Below are 17,461 nucleotides of genomic sequence, written 5' to 3'. Positions count from 1 at the left end.
TTGCTCACATGTTGAGCTTTTGTGCCGTTTTTCATGTTTGTATGAAGTTTAATAACTTTTTTTTATTTTTGTTCACAAAAGTTACGAATTTTTTGGTATGAATGTGTACAATGATTAATAATTTTGATCAGGGTTTGGATGGACGTCGTGGTTCACCTGGTGAGGACGGTTCTGCTGGACGAATTGGTGCTACGGGTCGTCCGGTGAGTGACACTTTCATAAATTGTTAATCATCCAACTGTAAGAAAATACATCGTTTTATTTTTTTGGAAAGAGTAGAACTTGAGCCAACGGAGGTTAGCGAAGCCGTGTGTAGAGGTTTGGAAAGAGTAGAACTAGAGCCAATGGAGGTAGCGAAGCCGTGTGTAGAGGTTTGGAAAGAGTAGAACTAGAGCCAATGGAGGTAGCGAAGTCGTGTAGAGGTTTGGAAAGAGTAGAACTAGAGCCAATGGAGAGTAGCGAAGCCGTGTAGAGGTTTGGAAAGAGTAGAACTAGAGCCAATGGAGAAGCGAAGTGTGTAGAGGTTTGGAAAGAGTAGAACTAGAGCCAATGGAGGTAGAAGCCGTGTGTAGAGGTTTGGAAAGAGTAGAACTAGAGCCAATGGAGAGTAGCGAAGCCGTGTGTAGAGGTTTGGAAAGAGTAGAACTAGAGCCAATGGAGAGTAGCGAAGCCGTGTGTAGAGGTTTGGAAAGAGTAGAACTAGAGCCAATGGAGAGTAGCGAAGCCGTGTGTAGAGGTTTGGAAAGAGTAGAACTAGAGCCAATGGAGAGTAAGCGAAGTGTAGGTTTGGAAAGAGTAGAACTAGAGCCAATGGAGAGTAGCGAAGCCGGGTAGAGTAAAGTGTATGGATGAAGCATAAACATGTAGAAATAAACAATATGAATGGCTTCGATGTTGAAGATTTGGTTAGTTAAAATCAATAAACATGTTGCCCTAATACATTTCAAAGATTTAGATAATAAAATTAAATACATATTGTAGCGACACAAAATTTATTTTAAAATTTCTGTCGATAAAAACATTAAAAAGAGTAACTTGTCGTTTTTAAATGAAACACTAACATAGATAAACTGTTCTATTAATGACAAGTAGTTCTAATAAATATTCCTCTTTGTTATGAAAACCAAGTTTTCCAGTTGTGGCAATGTAGAAATAAACGCGCACTTCATGATGTCGAATGATATAGAACTCAATATAATTTTCGTGAAATGTTCATTTGTTTGCATTCTTATGTTTTGTTTAATCATTATTGTTTAGGGCCCACCTGGGGATGCGGGCCCACCTGGCCCAAAGGTAGGTTCGATCAATTTGTTTTAATGAACTCAATACAATTATCGTGTACCACTTCTTCAACCTACTCATATATTCTGTTAAAATTTTTCTCGCGTAAACTGAAGGTGAAACTAAACTTTTGAAGATACTAAAATCTGTTATCTTTACGTAATTATGATTTAGAAAACTGATTTATAAAATACTAGATATATTTGAAATAATCTTTAACCACCTATGTCTTTTTTCTACAGGGTCCACCTGGTTTGCTTTTAAGGGTAAGAATATATTAAATGACAAAACGTCTTCATCTTGGTTGATCTTTGCTTTAGTTCTAATTGTAGAACGTAAATGTACAATAATGACAGTACTCATCTCTCTGCTATGTTTTCAGCCCGAGCCGGCCGAACGAGTGGACTTTGAGAAAGGGCCTGGGTACTATTCTAGCAAAAAGGCAAGCTTGATTTAAAACTATCTATAATCTGTATTTTGTGTTTATTGAGAAAAAATTAAATGAATACTTTCTAATTTAAGGATGTTAAACGAAGATTTTTTGCAATGAATGCATGATGCAATGAATTTTGAGAAGCGTTAAAAATTAAATTTTTAAGTTTGATATATTGCTATGTGGTTATTTGTTAAAGGAGATTAGTTCTGAAGGTAATATTTTACCCGATGAAATGGGTCTTAATGACTTCGGCGGATTGACAAAGGCAACCCACAACATTCTTGATCTTATTGACAAAATGGACGGAAAATCTCTTTTAACTGCTGCACGATCTTGTCGAGACTTGAAACTTGAATACCCTGATATTACCGATGGTATGCGATAGTTTGTTCAATCATATAACTATTTTCAACTCTATTGTTTGACCAAAATTCTTCTTTGATATTTAGGGGTATATTGGATAGATCCAGATTGGGGTAGTCATGGAAATGCACTGCAAGCTAGTTGTAATTTCACCCTTCAAATGACGTGTATTCAACCCACAAATGCCAAGAAAATAGATATCCACGAAGAGGTTAGTTGTATAAATAAGAATTCTTTCTGTTCTACGTAATTTTAGTCAAAATTTACGAAGCAGATTTTGATTTTATGCGATGGAACAAACGACATGTTAATTTTGAAGCAATCATATGCAAATCAATCCAACTTGTTATTCAGTTACGAACTTTTAGAAAATACAGCATCGTTCTTTTACCAAAAAAATCAAAAAGAAATAACGATCACAGGGAACGTGAGCATCTTTAGTGTTACATAGCACTAAAAAATTTTCTATCTGACCACGTTGTGGGCAAGATATGATTTGGCTGCAATCTGTATGAATAGCGTGTTAATTTTGATGACAAAATGCTAAAGAAGGATGAAGAAAACTTTGTGTTCAAACACATAAACGCTTTAAGATCGCATATCCCAAAACTAGATGATATGGTTTCCATTTGAACATTTCAACTATAAATTCAAATATAATCATTATGTTGATTTTTGTATAGTTTCAATACACCGATGAAGTTCAAATATCGTTCCTTCGGCTGTTGAGTACTGTTGTTAGCCAACACATAACTTATCACTGTAAAAACTCGATGGCTTTTGATGGTAAACTCAAATCTATCCATCTGGTGGGAGAAAACGGAATTGATGTCAACATGAACAGTCCACGAAATTATCGACCTTCTTTGATTGAAGATGGTTGCAAGGTAACATATTGAAACCTGTTTGTTGTATGATATGAATGTGAAAAACTGTTGGCATAGTTTCATCTGGATTATAAGTTTCCTGGAAGCATAATTTTTCACATAATCGCAATTCTGCAAATTTAAAATTTCTTTGAAAATTGCTTTAAAGGTTAATGACGGCAAATGGCACAAGACGATATTCAAAATAAGAACAGAGATGAAACAAAGGCTTCCAATTATTAATGTGACACCATTTGATACTGGCCTGGATAAAGAATATATGATAGAAGCTGGAGATGTGTGCTTTTTATGGTAAATAAAACTTAGACACAGCTCACTGGATGGTAAATATTTCACAATGAAATAAAGATGAACAGCCTTGCTTTGATTTCATGCACATTTTTATGAAGAATTTTGAAGAATGTTTACTAAACTTTAGAGTAATTTTGTTGTCCATTTTCCTGTGACTATTTTTTGTTTTGTGTTCAATTTCACCGTTCGTTTATGTTAGGTTAAATAGTCATTGTTTTCAAAAGAAATGTTAGAAAAATCGTCTTTTTAAAGTATGCAAACTGACGTTTTGAATTTTTTATTGCACCTGTCCAAGAAACCTTTGCTGTATTGTGAGTAAGGGCAAAATTCAAGGGATGATCAATGAGCTCCCTCCCCCCGTGACACAACTAATTCCACAGGCAAGCCCGCCAACACATAAGCACGAAAACCAAAACTTAGAGCAGTTTCATTATCGACATCGCTATTACGACTATGAATGCCGACTCCAGTGTGAAGTAAGCATCATAATATTGATATTAGACAAACATCTATAGTCATACACCTTAAAAACGTTAATTTTTGCAACCCTTTATTTATACATACGTTACATACTATGTTAAACTAGTTATATCTACCTACTTGATTTAGTGGATTGACTCAAGATGGTAAATCCACTTTTTAAAAGGTAGCTTACGACATGCTAACAAATATTTGAATTTCATCCCAGTGAAATAAAATTAAAAGATCCTTTCAGGGGTTGATTTCCACTTATCAGTCTTTTGCATGAACTAGGGCATCACAAAGGGTTTTTCCACTAATTGTAATAAACTTCCACTGCTGTGCAAAATAAACTAATTGCCGTTGAGAAATGAGTCAGATCATGTCAAGCTATCGTTTGCATTCGTAAAACGAGTCCCGTTGACTGAAAACATGGAAACAAGGCTACTTATATAATTCTTTCCTTTCAAAAATGCAATTTGCCTATAATTGTGTAATAGGATTAACTTATATGTGTACAGCGATCTTTCTATAAATTTATCAAGCTTTCTTAGACATATTTATAATTTGTTTTAAAATTTTGGTTAAAAATATCTATGTACGCAGTTGCGCCATTAGGCAGTTATTGGGGGTTGGTGGGTGTATAATCATAAATGTATTTTATAATCGCTGAAAACAATAGATTTCAAAGGAACTTAATATGACATATCTGGCATATATGAATTCCCCCCTCCTCCTCCTCAATTATGGCTCTGGCGTCGCCACTTGACGCGCGAATCAAATTTCAACGATACAATCTTTAGCAGTTTACTAGTTTCGAAACTTTTTTGTTTAAAACTTTTGAAAGCTCCTGTTTTTTAAACTTCAATTACTGTTATATGGAACTAAATGGCGAAATCAAAGAACTTTCCATCTAAGAGGAAAGAAATTGATACAGTTATCCTTAAATTGCCAAGTTGTTTTAAAAAGATCCACGAACTATAAAAGTGAAACATGGAAAGAAACTGATGTGGACTTTGAATCTTGTGGTATTTTATTCATCCTATAATATTTTTTGGTAATTTTACGGCGTGTAAATATAACCACTTTTCGTTTCGTTCTGACCTTGTTATCACTGATAAAGTTAGTTCTAGAAGATGAGAAAGATCTTCTGAGACATTTGAGTTGCACTGCGTCCATGTCAACACTGCAAAGTTTTGCCTGTCATGTAGGGTTAAACGACGCTCATGAATGATAATAACAGCTTGCCTACCACGTTACCACCCCCAATGCTTATTGCAATTCGCAAGGATTTATTCATGTGCAAGAAAAGCTTGAAACAATCATAAGATTTTTGCAAATAAGATAATATGCGAATGGTTAATTTTGTTATTACAGTCAAGTAAAAACCACCCTCCTGAAAGGTCATTTTGGGGTGATCTTGCTGGGGCCATTTCGAATATTGATCAGTGCGTCATATATGATAGGATCATAAGCTATCACTGTGCCAAATTTGTTGCTTGTACCACATTCTGGGCAATTTTTCACCATTCTGCCCCCCGGGGACTAATGGTTTATCTCTGACATTATATAGTGTGTGGCATGAAGTATCTCGTAATACTGTTGAAACAATATGGCAGAGTTAAATGAATTAAATTTGAAAGAAACGTTCCAACACGCTTTCAACACATTTAAAATGATAGAAAGAAATGATATGCCTGGAAACCCGACGGAAATACAGGTTAGGACATATATATTTGAATTCAGGACATGTTAAAGTTTACATTGAAGTTTTGCTGACGTATCAAAGTTAACATTTTAAATTGATTTAGGATTCTATTTGTGAATCGATCGATTGCTTTAGAAAAGCAATTGAAATGATTAATGATCTGGTTTTGTTCAGTAACAATGAAGAACTCGATGAGGTGTCAACCACAAATCTTAGGTATGAAATTTATAATGTATTTTTTCTTTCAAAAAATATTAACTAATTAAGAAATAGAACATGTTTATTGTGGTTACATAGGCCAGTGCGAAAATGAAGAACATCTTTTATTTCTTTTAGAAAATAAAAGTAATGCAAAACAGACAATTTAAAACAAACATTTCAATTTTCTCTAACATGTATATTCATGATTGATTTGCAAATTCTCGTCAATTGATCTAATTTATTGAACACCAATGGTTAAGATCGGATGGGTTATGCAAACTCAGCTATAGACCAATCAGCACACATGTTGTATTATTGCAATTTTGTAATGCGAAAAGAATGAAGCACATTTATCACTTTTATGTCAAAAATTATCAATGATACGTATGTACAAGAGCCTCACCAAAATCATGCTGTAAAATTCAGCACAGCAGGTTCCCACTTGTATTAAACTGAACTAAATTTATTAAAAAAGTGTGTAGCTTGGATGAAAACTGAAGACAGACTGCCAATGGCTGAAGGTCTGCAGCTTTTGCTAGCTTGCATCACAGACGCTTGTTATTTCCTGATTGGGAATGGTAAACGTCTGCTTCTTCGTGGCAGAATTCTTGTTCTTGCATGTAATTTTCTCAATAATAGGGGAAACAGGTTTGATTGGATGATGAGCTTAAGAGTTAATTTATTCAAAAACATATTTGTTTTAATTTCATGTAAACATGACATTATCAATCAATAAATAACATTATACATCCCTTGTTTTGAAGATCGGCAAACCTAGAATGCAGTCAGAGATCTCATAACTCTACTATGTATTTTCAAGATGAAACTCCTACATTGACATCGTACCAGCAACATTTTGCAGTTGCGTAGTAATAAAATACAATGTACACTACGCATTCAGTGAGTTTTTTAATTGATAGGAAAAGCAAGAACTATTTTATTAATCCTCCTTCAGTTTTTTTAAACAAAGACAGCCAAATTTTTATCACTTGCTCACTATAGCCGATAAAAAATGCATTCAAAACATTTTGTGTGAATGTGTAATATATATTTATTAATAGTCTTGAAAATTGGTAATCCAGGCATTAATGTTGTAAAATAAAAGTTTCTCCAGTTTTTAAAAATGATTTTTATTGAGCTTTCGACTCGTTGCTTCGAGCCTTCTTCAAAATGATTCTGAATGATTCTGAAGAAGGCTCGAAGCACCAAGTTGAAAACTCAATAAAAACCATTTTTAAAATCCAGAGAAACTTTTATTTTACAATATTTATTAATATATATTTATGTTTTGCTCAAACTAGGAGTCAAAAGGCAGTGTTTTTTGAAACTTGGCACTATCCTTGGATTCCTAGTTTGATTCATCAATTTTGTGAAGAAAACATTTGAGGGGGGAGAGAGGGGAGAGTGTTGGACGAAGTCATTTACGTACAATTTTTTTTCGTGTGTAATGTTTGGGCAGCGCAAATATACGTTTATTCAATTTGTCGTTGTTCTGATTGCTCACCAAGCTGGTGACTTATGTCAGTACAAACGCTGGGTATATTTCAATGATCATGCCATGTTTAAAATGTGCAACCAGTAATATAAGCGGATCCAGTAACGTTCTTTTGTTTAAATAAATCTTGCGCAATAACTTTTTTCTAAGCGTTTTATTTTACGAACATTTGTTCCCAGAAGTCTTCTCAAGCATGTAAAAAAAGCTAAACATTTTCCTGAATGCCTTCATTGAAGATCCTCGGTTGTTTGACAGTCGGAAACGAAATGAAAACATTAGTGTGGACGGCTGGACGCGCATCAATCGATGCGTTTTCGGCTAAACGAATCCGTACACTTTTGAATTCGTGGTTTGTGTGGATGGGCTCAACATTATTAATTTTGTTCAAAACTATTAAGTATCACAAAGTAATAAGACAAGGAACTAGGGCTTAATATTTAAGCAATAAGCTGTTGGACACAAAACTAGAACAGCAAAATTAAATTTTTGTATTGTACGTGAATCTCTAAAAAATCATATATCCAGTAATATTTTCTATCTTTAAAGGTATCTCTTAGTGCCTGCATTACTTGGGGAGCTATATCTTAAACTTCGTTTTGATAATCGTCTGGAAGTTGTTATGATGTCTAAGGTATTATGCACGAGATTTTATAACAAAGTTTTGCTCTCTTATTTTAGTACTTTTTTATACTTTATATTTTTCGTAATTCTTTATTCATATTTATAAGTACTTGGCGATTGTTTTGTTTTCATAAATGACAATAATATGAACTCAACTCATAGAAACTCGCAATGGCTATAAAAATTCATTGGGAACTAGCAAATTTTTTTGTGAAATTATGAGTAAGAATTGATTGAAAGGTCAAACGAGGGTTTCATTAAAAACAAACTGTATTCTGCTAAATCTGTTCAATCAAATTTAGCCTCTTTTTGATCCCCTTTTAATGACTTTTATAATTTATTGAATCGTGAGAGTCCTAAGTTAATGGTTGGTACTGCTACACTTTACGTGTAATATGGCAATTTCCAAATAAATTTGCTCCGTCGTCCCTGAAAAGTCATGTCTCGATATGTCTTTTTTACATTTATGTCTGATATGTATATTAAAAGATGTTTATTTCATGCGTTTCGTGTATTATAGGTGTATTTTTTGAATTTTTTGGAAAGATGCAAAATGTATCATTTGATAAAACAGGTACATGTTTTGTTGGTGTTAAAATTATTTATTTCACAACTTTGTTTATTTTTATTTTATATGTTTACAGGATGGAGATGCAAACATTCAATCTGCAGTGACGTCGTGCATCAATGTTAAAAAGAGTCTAGAAGAGTTAGCAATTGAAAGACAAGCTAAAATTAAACGATACAAAAGAATGAAAGAACAAGAAAAACAGATTAATGTACGTATGTATAACGCTCAGTTTGACAAGTACTTCGCACACCAGTTAAAATCATTACCCTCCCCTACACACATATGTATATGTTTTGGTTCCCAAGGCAACACTTTCAACATAAACATGTAAAATGCTGCAAATCGTGATTAGTGTTTATTAATATGTTTATTTATCCGTAGGCGTACGGGAGCAGTCACTTTCGGGGGGGGGCATTAAATATTTTCCCTAACTCACAATGAAGGTTCCTGAGTAAAGTTTAAAATTTGCCCAACTTTTCAATCTTCAAACTTTCTTGGGGGGCAGCTGCGCCCCGTCCCTCACGACTATGTATTTAGCTTGAATTTTAATGTTATGACTCGTTCATAAGGAAATAAGTAATGCACTTGAAAGTTGGTCTGGATCGAATGAAGAAGAAGAGATTCAGAGGAAATTGACAATTGTGTTACTAGAAAACTGGATTGATCGTTCTTTTGAAAATCTTTCTGCCATAAACAGTGAAATGCAAATATTAGAACACATGGCTAAAATGAAGGAAATTGATAGCACCACGTTAAAAACTGACGTTTTGGAGGAAAAAGAAAAAAAGGTAATATGTTTTTTACTTTAAGTCATGTTGTTCTTCATATGTTTTAGTCAAGCAAATGTTAATGTTGATAACGTCAGTTTGATGTCGTTACTGCAGATGACTGTAGAACAAATAAAAGAATTGCTTTGAATATAATATATTTTTCACACACAAAATGAGAAATACGAAAGTTGCGCCATTTGTCACTCCAGTTTCTGTGAAATGTGACTACAGCGATAAAAGATCATATTAATCCTATACTCCAGTTACGTACGGAGCTGTGTTTCCCATATGTTGAAATAAGACATTTCTGTCGTGTATTTATATTGGAGCCTAAATATATGAAAGTCATTTTCATATTTGTAGTTATTTTCAAGGCCGGTGCTTATAACCAGACAAATAATCCAGGTATTTCAAATTTTTAACTATGCAATTTTACGTATCTCTATATAACTTGAGAAATGTTTGCGATCGATAGTTGTCTGCTATCAAATTCAATCCTGTATAGTTCCCCCCGGTACTTCTATCTATCACCTATATCTTTTAATTCTTCAATGTATTTCTACATTACCAATATCTTATAGTTCTTCAATGTACTTTATTATCACCTATATCTTGTAGTTCTTCAATGTAATTTATTATCACTTATATCTTGTAGTTCTTCAATGTACTTTATTATCACCTATATCTTGTAGTTCTTCAATGTAATTCTACGTCATTCTAGGTCAATTGCATTTGTAGTTCTTTTAAACAAACTCTCTAGCTGCATCTGTTGTTTTTTAAATGTATTTTATATATTGCCTACATCTTAGTTATTTATATGTAATTTTAAAAAAGCAAGATGAATTTGTATTTGTAGAATAAGTAATAAAATCAAGATGAAAAAAATGTAGTTGTATTTGTAGAATAAAGTGTTTGGACCAGGCTATCCTAGCTTACCAACTATGACTCAAGAAGAATATTTTGAAAAAGAATTACGAGAAGGAAAGATTGTAACAGAATACAGGTTGTATTTGATTAATTGTGCTGTTGAAGTCAAACATGATTCAAGTTAAACTTGTTGTCATATTGTCCATTGTTGTTGTCCTTTTATAAATTGAATTGTTTGCCATTAAACTTCAGCATTTTTATATTTTAATTAATTTGCGTGATTATGTTTTGATCAAGTGATAAATCGAAGCAAATGGAAAGCGAGAACTCCAAGGATTTTGAAAAAAATACAACAGATGACGCCGAGGATGAAGAATATTTGAAAAAATTGGCGAAGGATCGAGAATGGGATGACTGGAAGGATGGTAATATATTTTTGTTAAGTTTTATTTCAATTCACTTGGCTAGACAACTGTTTACTTGTAAATTACATATTTTAGGTATGAAACTTTGACTAACTAGAATGAATGAATGTTGCTGCTGTGTATTTATGTATGATTTTCTTTTTGCTTAAAACTACATGATACTTTGTAGATCATCGTCGTGGTTGGGGTAATCGAGCAAATACAGGATGAACACGTTTCATGATAACGAACTGATGCCATTAACTTCATTTTCGAGAAGAAACGTTGCAACACTTTCCATAAGTTGTTCCGATGATTTCGTGAATAGTTTCTCGTATAAGAAGACGTTCTTTGACGATAAACACGCGCTATTGATTTCATTCTACTTGGTCAGCAGTGAGTTTTTCTTCTGAATGTCGCCACTTTGACATCAGTTGTCAACGAAACCTTTTCTTTTATCAATTCATGACCTACGTCAAAAGTAAATTATAATTAAGGTGTTTACAAACATGATAAAAAAATAGTGAACTCCCAAGTGTAAATATTCTGGTATTCAAAATATAAATTTTCTTCTCGTCCTGATCTTGCTTGGAATCCCATTTATTTAAAAGATGCTATTTTAGGATTAGTATGCATAAAAACGTCTTTAGTTATAATTTGTGGCTCAGGATTCTGAAAATGTTAAACTATTTACATGTCTGGAATTCATACCTGTTTTCAAATTTCAACAAACCAGTTATGACTCTATTTGGTCCAATTGTTTTTAAAAGTTTGTTTTCATATTGATCTTTAAAAATTTCTTTTATAGAGTAAAACTTTTCTCGTCTTTTTACGTTGTTTACTTATTTTCACAACCAAATGTAATGCTGGTAATGCTCTGTGTTCGTATTCAAACTGATTCAAACATTTATAATAAAATGTTTGGTCGTGGGTATTATGTGCATAACAAAATGTCTTTTTATACATACTAATGCTACGAAGCCGTGGAATGAAGCGCTATCATAGTGCTCTTCCCCTTGCTTATCTTGAAGACAAGTTCCTTGCTTGTCTTCCCAGAGGCCCAAACTACCCTCTCCATGTAGGAACATTTATTTTATAACATGAAGTAATCAAGATATTGCCGTTTACTTAGTGAATTTGTAGTTTTGTAGAATATAATATGTCTTCACAATTCACATTTCACTCTTCAAAATACTTCAAATGAAAGCACATTTTTGCCCGTTTTGACTTATGGAATTTTCGTGAACTTTTGTGTGGCTTCCTTGGGATTAATGGCGTCAAAAAAAAAATCGATATATCTATATAAAGAAATACTTTATGCTCTTCGACAGACTGCTGGACAAGTGAATGTATGTTTTTAGTATTTTATTAAATGTGCGAGAATGAATGCAGTATGGAAATATGAGAGACTTGGGCACATTTTACGATAAATAAGGCACTCGTCACTTTTTATTGTTACTTAATTTGTGACGTTAACTTATTAAAACTTATTTTATAAAAATCTGAACCAACCACAGTTCCACGATGAATGAATAGACCACTTGAAAATCCAAAATCACTTTAAAAATAGAATCATCAAAATTAATTGTGATTTTGACAAGGGCTATATATATATTCCGAAGGAACCATAACTCAACCCCATTATTTTTACCAATGTTGTCCCACAATCTTGGATTACATCCAGTGTTAAACATTCCACAAAAGACTGGGAGCTAGGGCTCTATGTTCTGGAACTTACTGTCTTTATTTGATAGAAACAGGGAACCAAAATGGGGGGAGGCTATTGATCACAGGAACTGCAGAAGTTGGTTACAACTTGCAAGTAGAAGACCTGGAAACAAAAAATTAAATTGACTTGGTACAAAATTATTGATGGGATGGGGTTAAAGCATCCTCTGTCTCCCCAGTTTCTGAGAAAAGCACACAATTTTAGCTTAACATACTTTTTTGTTGCTTATCAATTTGTAGACTGACTTTATACATATTTTACAAAAGCTGGAGCAGCTGCAGCTCTGGTATTATAAATATAGACATATATATTGTGACATATTTATACTCTTTAAATATTCATTAATAACAATAATTGTCCCTAATCAATACTTTCTCATGAATGTTGTTTGAGGCACCCACTTGTTGTTCATTTTTAAATCAAGCTGTTTAGTATGTGATATTTTTACACATCGTAAGGTAGAAGGGGTTGATATGGAGAATAGTCTCCTTAGAACCAATGCTAAATGTTTCCATTTTTAGTATTACATAAAAACTTTTAAAGAAAATAGACAAAAGATTTGATGATGCCTTAGCTCATCAACAAGATTCCTAATTCCATCAAACCCAGCTAGTTTGTGGTTCTGATTCCAAAACTTCTGATTGTTGAAGGATACATTTTTAATCCCAAGCAGTCACCAAATTGAAAGTGAGTTTCTGTTTCGTAGCAATAACACACGAATTCTAACACCTTTAACTATGTTTAAACAGTTGGATGAACAAATTTAGTGGATCATTTGGTCCTGCAAACTGTTGAATCATACATCTGAAGGATCATTTTTTTTCCAAAACCTACCACACAATCATCAGCAGAACTTCAACATTACATGCGATTCAAAGTTTTCTTATCCAACCAATATTTTTGAACATAGTTGGTGGTTCTCCCCGTAAGTATCACACACTAATCACTAGTACTGCTCAGTTACTCTGGATTAGGCCATTACAACAGTTTTGTTTGTGGCATGTTGAGAGAAAAACTTGCAATGTAGCAATGGCAGTTGATGGCTTTCACAGTATAGAAAATAACTTCTCAAATGTTTAGAACTCATATGAATTGAATAAGAGAACCTTTATGTACTTCTAGTACTTCATGACATTGATTTTCTTTCGATTTCATAATGAAAAATTGATAAAGTTTTACTTGATAGTAATTCTAATATCAGTCAATCAAAATCCTTTAATGAATGAAAATTTAGCTGTAACTCAACAGACCTGCACTGATCAATGTAAAGTATTTTAAATTTTTTTCATTGGATCCTGTACAATTTCGCATTTTTATTTCCAAATCTTATTTAGAATTTACTGTTATGCATGATGGTCTAATTAGACGAACTCAAAAAATATTTGTGCTTTGAATGCCTTATAGGCAAATCTAGGAGGTATCCAAACAGCAAGTTTATTTAAACTTTAAATGTTTAATCCATTCTTGTTTAAATTTATAAGTATTTGTGAGGCAGAATTAAATTGCTTGTATATTATCGATTTTTGTATCATGTTACTTTACATCGCTTTCTGTGTGCACAAATACACTAAAATTTTGTTGAAAGTATTTGTCAATTCTGTCATAAAATTATTTGTTCCATATTTCCTTGTAGGATTAATGAAAATAAAATGTAGAAAATCAAAGTCATTTTCCTTTTTTGACTAGATTTCGATGTATAGAAACAAGTACGGATATAGTTATGTGAAGTCCTTGTGTGTTAATAAAGATCTTCATAAAAATGAGGATTCTGGGGAATCTCTTCAGTATCTGGGTGAAACATACTTATGCTTGTTGAGAAGTATCGAAGGAGCAAAGGTAGCGCTAAAGTTGAACACATTTAAACACAGTATTCTCAGTTCCTTAACGAAATTATGAAAGAATACTGATTGGCTCTGCTGTTTAGCAATAACTAATAAGTAAATAGTTGTTACTTTTTTATGTTTTAGTTACTTCATGAGAAATACAAAGGTGGAGAAAATTCTGTGGAAAAAACTGCAAGCAAAGTTGGTTTAAAACTACCTCCTGAATTGAATTAAGAAGAATTGTCTTAATGCTAAAGTCTGTTTTATGCGAAAAATTGCAGCGAGTACAAATTTCATCTTTAGTTACACGTTGCAAGGACAAATTTTGGCCTCGGATATTCCAATTAGATCAAATCACTTTAATTTACCGCAACACATGCGGGCACGGCGCCAAGGCTTGAGCCCCACCACTTTTTCCCCGTTAAACGTTTTACTAACATTTATATATTTTATCCTAACTTGTGGCAAAGTAAGACGCAGTAAATTTAGTAAATATAAGTCGTGGCTCCTAAGTTCAATTTTGTGGCGCCATCCCTGATATCGCAGGGACAAAAAATTTAAGTTGTAACGTGTGGCCGGCTCGTGTAACATTTTGCGTAACAAATATTTGAAATAGTCAACTACAAATCACTTTAGTTCTATGTAGTTCAAGACAGTTACATTAATACTCCATTTTTATACAAGTTTTCAGCAAACTTGACATGTCATACCATATAATGTACTTAAATATATTAAAGTTAAACATCACCCCATTATGACTGTTGTGAAGGAATTTTTCCATACAAGATGTTGCTCCGTTGTTCCTAACCTTAACAAAACACTTACCGGCCTAAAATTGACCAACTTTGAGTTCTTATCATTCCTATAAATAACTAGATAATTTCTCAGTGTTAGTTTTAAAAACAACGGCATACCTCGAATCAACCCGGCCTGTACATTAAACCTTACAGACCTTACCTCGAATATCAAGCACATCGTCCACCCTTCAGACTGTATCGGCCATCCTTTACACCTTACAGACCTTACCTCGAATATCAAGCACATCGTCCACCCTTCACACTGTATCGGCCATCCTTTAAACCTTACAGACCTTACCTCGAATATCAAGCACATCGGCCAGCCTTCACACTGTATCGGCCATCCTTTACACCTTACAGACCTTACCTCGAATATCAAGCACATCGTCCACTCTTCACACTGTATCGGCCATCCTTCATACCTTACTGACCTTACCTCGAATATCAAGCACATCGTCCACCCTTCACACTGTATCGGCCATCCTTTAAACCTTGCAGAACTTACCTCGAATATCAAGCACATCGGCCAGCCTTCACACTGTATCGGCCATCCTTTACACCTTACAGACCTTACCTCGAATATCAAGCACATCGGCCAGCCTTCACACTATACCGGTCATCCTTCGCACCTTACTGACCTTACCTCCAATATCAAGCACATCGTCCACCATTCACACTGTATCGGCCATCCTTCACACCTTACTGACCTTACCTCGAATATCAAGCACATCGGCCGTCCATTAATTTTAATCTCAAACATATCGGTTACCGTAGTTTTTGATGTGGGATGTTTTTTTTTTGTGAATAGTGGGTTGGGAAATAAAGAAAACACTTTTTCTTGGCTTGATAGTTTATATTGCGCAAAAAAGTTCAATTGTGGTCAACCTCCTGGAATACTGCGTGTTCATTAATGAGAGAAAATTTTGCAAATGATTTCGCCTGCAGGTACGTTAGAAATAAATATTTGGAATGTATGTGTTATACTTACTGCTGGCTTGAATACATCACTGATCTTTAGAAATTGTCAACGTTTTTCACATACTTTGTATATAGTTATTATAAAGAAGTTGTACTGCGGCCAACGAATTGACAAACGCTTTGTCCATAACGGATGTGATGGAAAACTATCGAAGGCGAACCATTTCCGAATTTTTGGCCAGAATGGCAAACACAAATTTGCTATTTAAATTACAATACCAGTTAAGTGCAATCTTTTGAACACTTGAAGTTTTAAATTCTTCCATTTAAATTTTACTTTAGAGTAAACTAAGCTAAGTATGCCGTTTTAATAAAAATACACGAAGAACTACTCGGTTACTCTAGAAACAATATTATATTCAATACATTATGCATAACGATATTTGTTAGTAAAACTACAACAATTTATTATAATCGTCCTTTCATTCATCAATGTGTTCACGCATAAAATTGCGTAAGTCTCTTTTTAATATTCCTGGTAGTGGCAACTGCTCTATAGAATGTATTTTACTTTGCGATACTTTGATATTGTTTATTATAGATTTCATAGACATTTCTTGCAAAGATTTTGTCTTGTGTTCTCTCACAATCTTGCCAACGACAGTGTATTTTTCTGTATATATAACTTCCCATTCATATAAGTTACTTTTCTGTATATAATTTAAATCGGATAAGTCATCGTATTTTGAACGCAATGAATTAACATCAAACGATAAAGTTGCAAATGCGCGACTAGCATCGCGTCCTGCCAAAATTTTATAACATCCGCTACAATCATAGTGCTTCTTATCTTTAGTGACATCAAATATTTTGCCATTTAGTGCGATATAAATTGGACCTTTCGATCCATCAAAATATTTCAGTTCAGACAGTGTGTACTCTCTTAATCCAAACAATGTTGGGTCGTTTATTTTTGATGTTTCTTTATTGTGTTGTTCACATCTTCTCAGTATATTCGTACAATATACAGTACACGCTGTAAAACATAAACCAAGCACAAACAACGACTCTAGGATACTTCCATTTTCGATTTCATTTTCCATCAACGACATAGTCTCATTTCGTGTTCCTGTTTGAATACCAAATCTTAGCAACATCGATCCCAGCCATGTGAGAGCAATGTATTTAATATGGGTCCCAAAAAAATTGACCGACTCAATACGTCTATTGCAATCCATAAATTTCCGGACTATTCTGTAGTCTTATAACCAACCTTAGTTTATAAGCGCAAGGGCTTGGTCCAGGCGACCCTAATACTTCGAGAATTCTGTTCTGCTTATTACCTGTTTTCAGTATATGTTCTCGACCACCTGTTAGGCTTCATTGCGGCAAGCAGGTGGGTGACCGGAAAGAACAAACGTGTGTTTTGTCTTTAATTGTCTGCTCCTGCTGTCATTTCCGTTGTGTTTCGATCCAATTTGGTCTCCTGATGTTATATTAGTATTCTAAAGCCATTCCATCACCGTCTTATTTTAGGAATAAAGTTATTTAGGTACAAGCATAACCAACGAATTGATTTTTCACTTAACTCGTAGTTATTCTGTAGAATTCGACCTTTATAGTGAGATTGTTTATGTTATAGTACATACACGTCAAACATAGTTTTATCGAACAGTGTACAATCATTACATTGCCCTTTCGTATCTTGTTGATGTGTAAGTGTTGTTGTCATGGAAACATGATATCGACACGTATATGTTTTCGTTCTTAGGTTCTTGATATGAGTTTGACTGTGTATCTTCGTGAGTCCTTGAGAGAACATTGCTTGTAATTTTGTTGC

General features: G+C 33.8%; 3 protein-coding genes and 1 long non-coding RNA gene across 4 annotated transcripts in view; all 4 read left to right on the top strand.

The window, feature by feature from the left end:
- The window catches only part of LOC124439858 (collagen alpha-1(I) chain-like), a 34,305-nt gene extending 30,787 nt beyond the window's left edge, over positions 1 to 3,518 (top strand). Inside the window, exons 56-63 of the mRNA XM_046990132.1 lie at positions 132 to 203; positions 1,258 to 1,293; positions 1,524 to 1,547; positions 1,664 to 1,723; positions 1,914 to 2,091; positions 2,167 to 2,291; positions 2,764 to 2,967; positions 3,116 to 3,518. Of these exons, the coding sequence (XP_046846088.1) occupies positions 132 to 203; positions 1,258 to 1,293; positions 1,524 to 1,547; positions 1,664 to 1,723; positions 1,914 to 2,091; positions 2,167 to 2,291; positions 2,764 to 2,967; positions 3,116 to 3,262 (846 nt within the window). The 3' untranslated portion in view covers positions 3,263 to 3,518. The remainder of the gene's footprint in view (positions 1 to 131; positions 204 to 1,257; positions 1,294 to 1,523; positions 1,548 to 1,663; positions 1,724 to 1,913; positions 2,092 to 2,166; positions 2,292 to 2,763; positions 2,968 to 3,115) is intronic.
- LOC124439865 lies at positions 210 to 770 on the top strand. Its single transcript, XR_006946487.1, has 2 exons — positions 210 to 318; positions 575 to 770. It is a non-coding gene; the product is annotated as an uncharacterized LOC124439865 (long non-coding RNA).
- Positions 3,519 to 5,151: 1,633 nt separating the features above from the next.
- Positions 5,152 to 10,936, top strand: LOC124440659 (immunoglobulin-binding protein 1-like). Its single transcript, XM_046991069.1, has 10 exons — positions 5,152 to 5,437; positions 5,529 to 5,641; positions 7,668 to 7,752; positions 8,263 to 8,316; positions 8,387 to 8,521; positions 8,883 to 9,101; positions 9,447 to 9,488; positions 9,986 to 10,086; positions 10,248 to 10,375; positions 10,545 to 10,936. The coding sequence occupies exons 1-10, from the start codon at positions 5,330 to 5,332 to the stop codon at positions 10,583 to 10,585; spliced, it is 1,026 nt and encodes a 341-aa protein (XP_046847025.1). The 5' UTR covers positions 5,152 to 5,329; the 3' UTR covers positions 10,586 to 10,936.
- A 457-nt stretch (positions 10,937 to 11,393) lies between these two features.
- LOC124440049 (protein FMC1 homolog) lies at positions 11,394 to 14,661 on the top strand. The gene is made up of 3 exons (XM_046990374.1): positions 11,394 to 11,703; positions 13,770 to 13,919; positions 14,051 to 14,661. The coding sequence occupies exons 1-3, from the start codon at positions 11,626 to 11,628 to the stop codon at positions 14,138 to 14,140; spliced, it is 318 nt and encodes a 105-aa protein (XP_046846330.1). The 5' UTR covers positions 11,394 to 11,625; the 3' UTR covers positions 14,141 to 14,661.
- Positions 14,662 to 17,461: the final 2,800 nt, after the last annotated feature.

The sequence above is a fragment of the Xenia sp. Carnegie-2017 genome, unplaced genomic scaffold, assembly GCF_021976095.1.
Source record: "Xenia sp. Carnegie-2017 unplaced genomic scaffold, XeniaSp_v1 HiC_scaffold_2, whole genome shotgun sequence".
NCBI classification, from domain to species: Eukaryota; Metazoa; Cnidaria; class Anthozoa; order Malacalcyonacea; family Xeniidae; genus Xenia; species Xenia sp. Carnegie-2017.
This window is presented reverse-complemented; position numbering and strand designations above follow the sequence as displayed.

What these genes read in the sequence shown, in the direction of transcription:
- LOC124440659 (XM_046991069.1), top strand. Translation starts at nt 5,330, where the DNA reads ATGGCAGAGTTAAATGAATTAAATTTGAAAGAAACGTTCCAACACGCT. An exon ending in GTGTCAACCACAAATCTTAG is followed by an intron (nt 5,642 to 7,667) that starts GTATGAAATTTA and finishes CTATCTTTAAAG; the next exon opens with GTATCTCTTAGTGCCTGCAT. An exon ending in AAGATTGTAACAGAATACAG is followed by an intron (nt 10,087 to 10,247) that starts GTTGTATTTGAT and finishes GTTTTGATCAAG; the next exon opens with TGATAAATCGAAGCAAATGG.
- LOC124440049 (XM_046990374.1), top strand. Translation starts at nt 11,626, where the DNA reads ATGGCGTCAAAAAAAAAATCGATATATCTATATAAAGAAATACTTTAT. An exon ending in AGACTGCTGGACAAGTGAAT is followed by an intron (nt 11,704 to 13,769) that starts GTATGTTTTTAG and finishes TTTTTTGACTAG; the next exon opens with ATTTCGATGTATAGAAACAA. An exon ending in GAAGTATCGAAGGAGCAAAG is followed by an intron (nt 13,920 to 14,050) that starts GTAGCGCTAAAG and finishes TTTATGTTTTAG; the next exon opens with TTACTTCATGAGAAATACAA.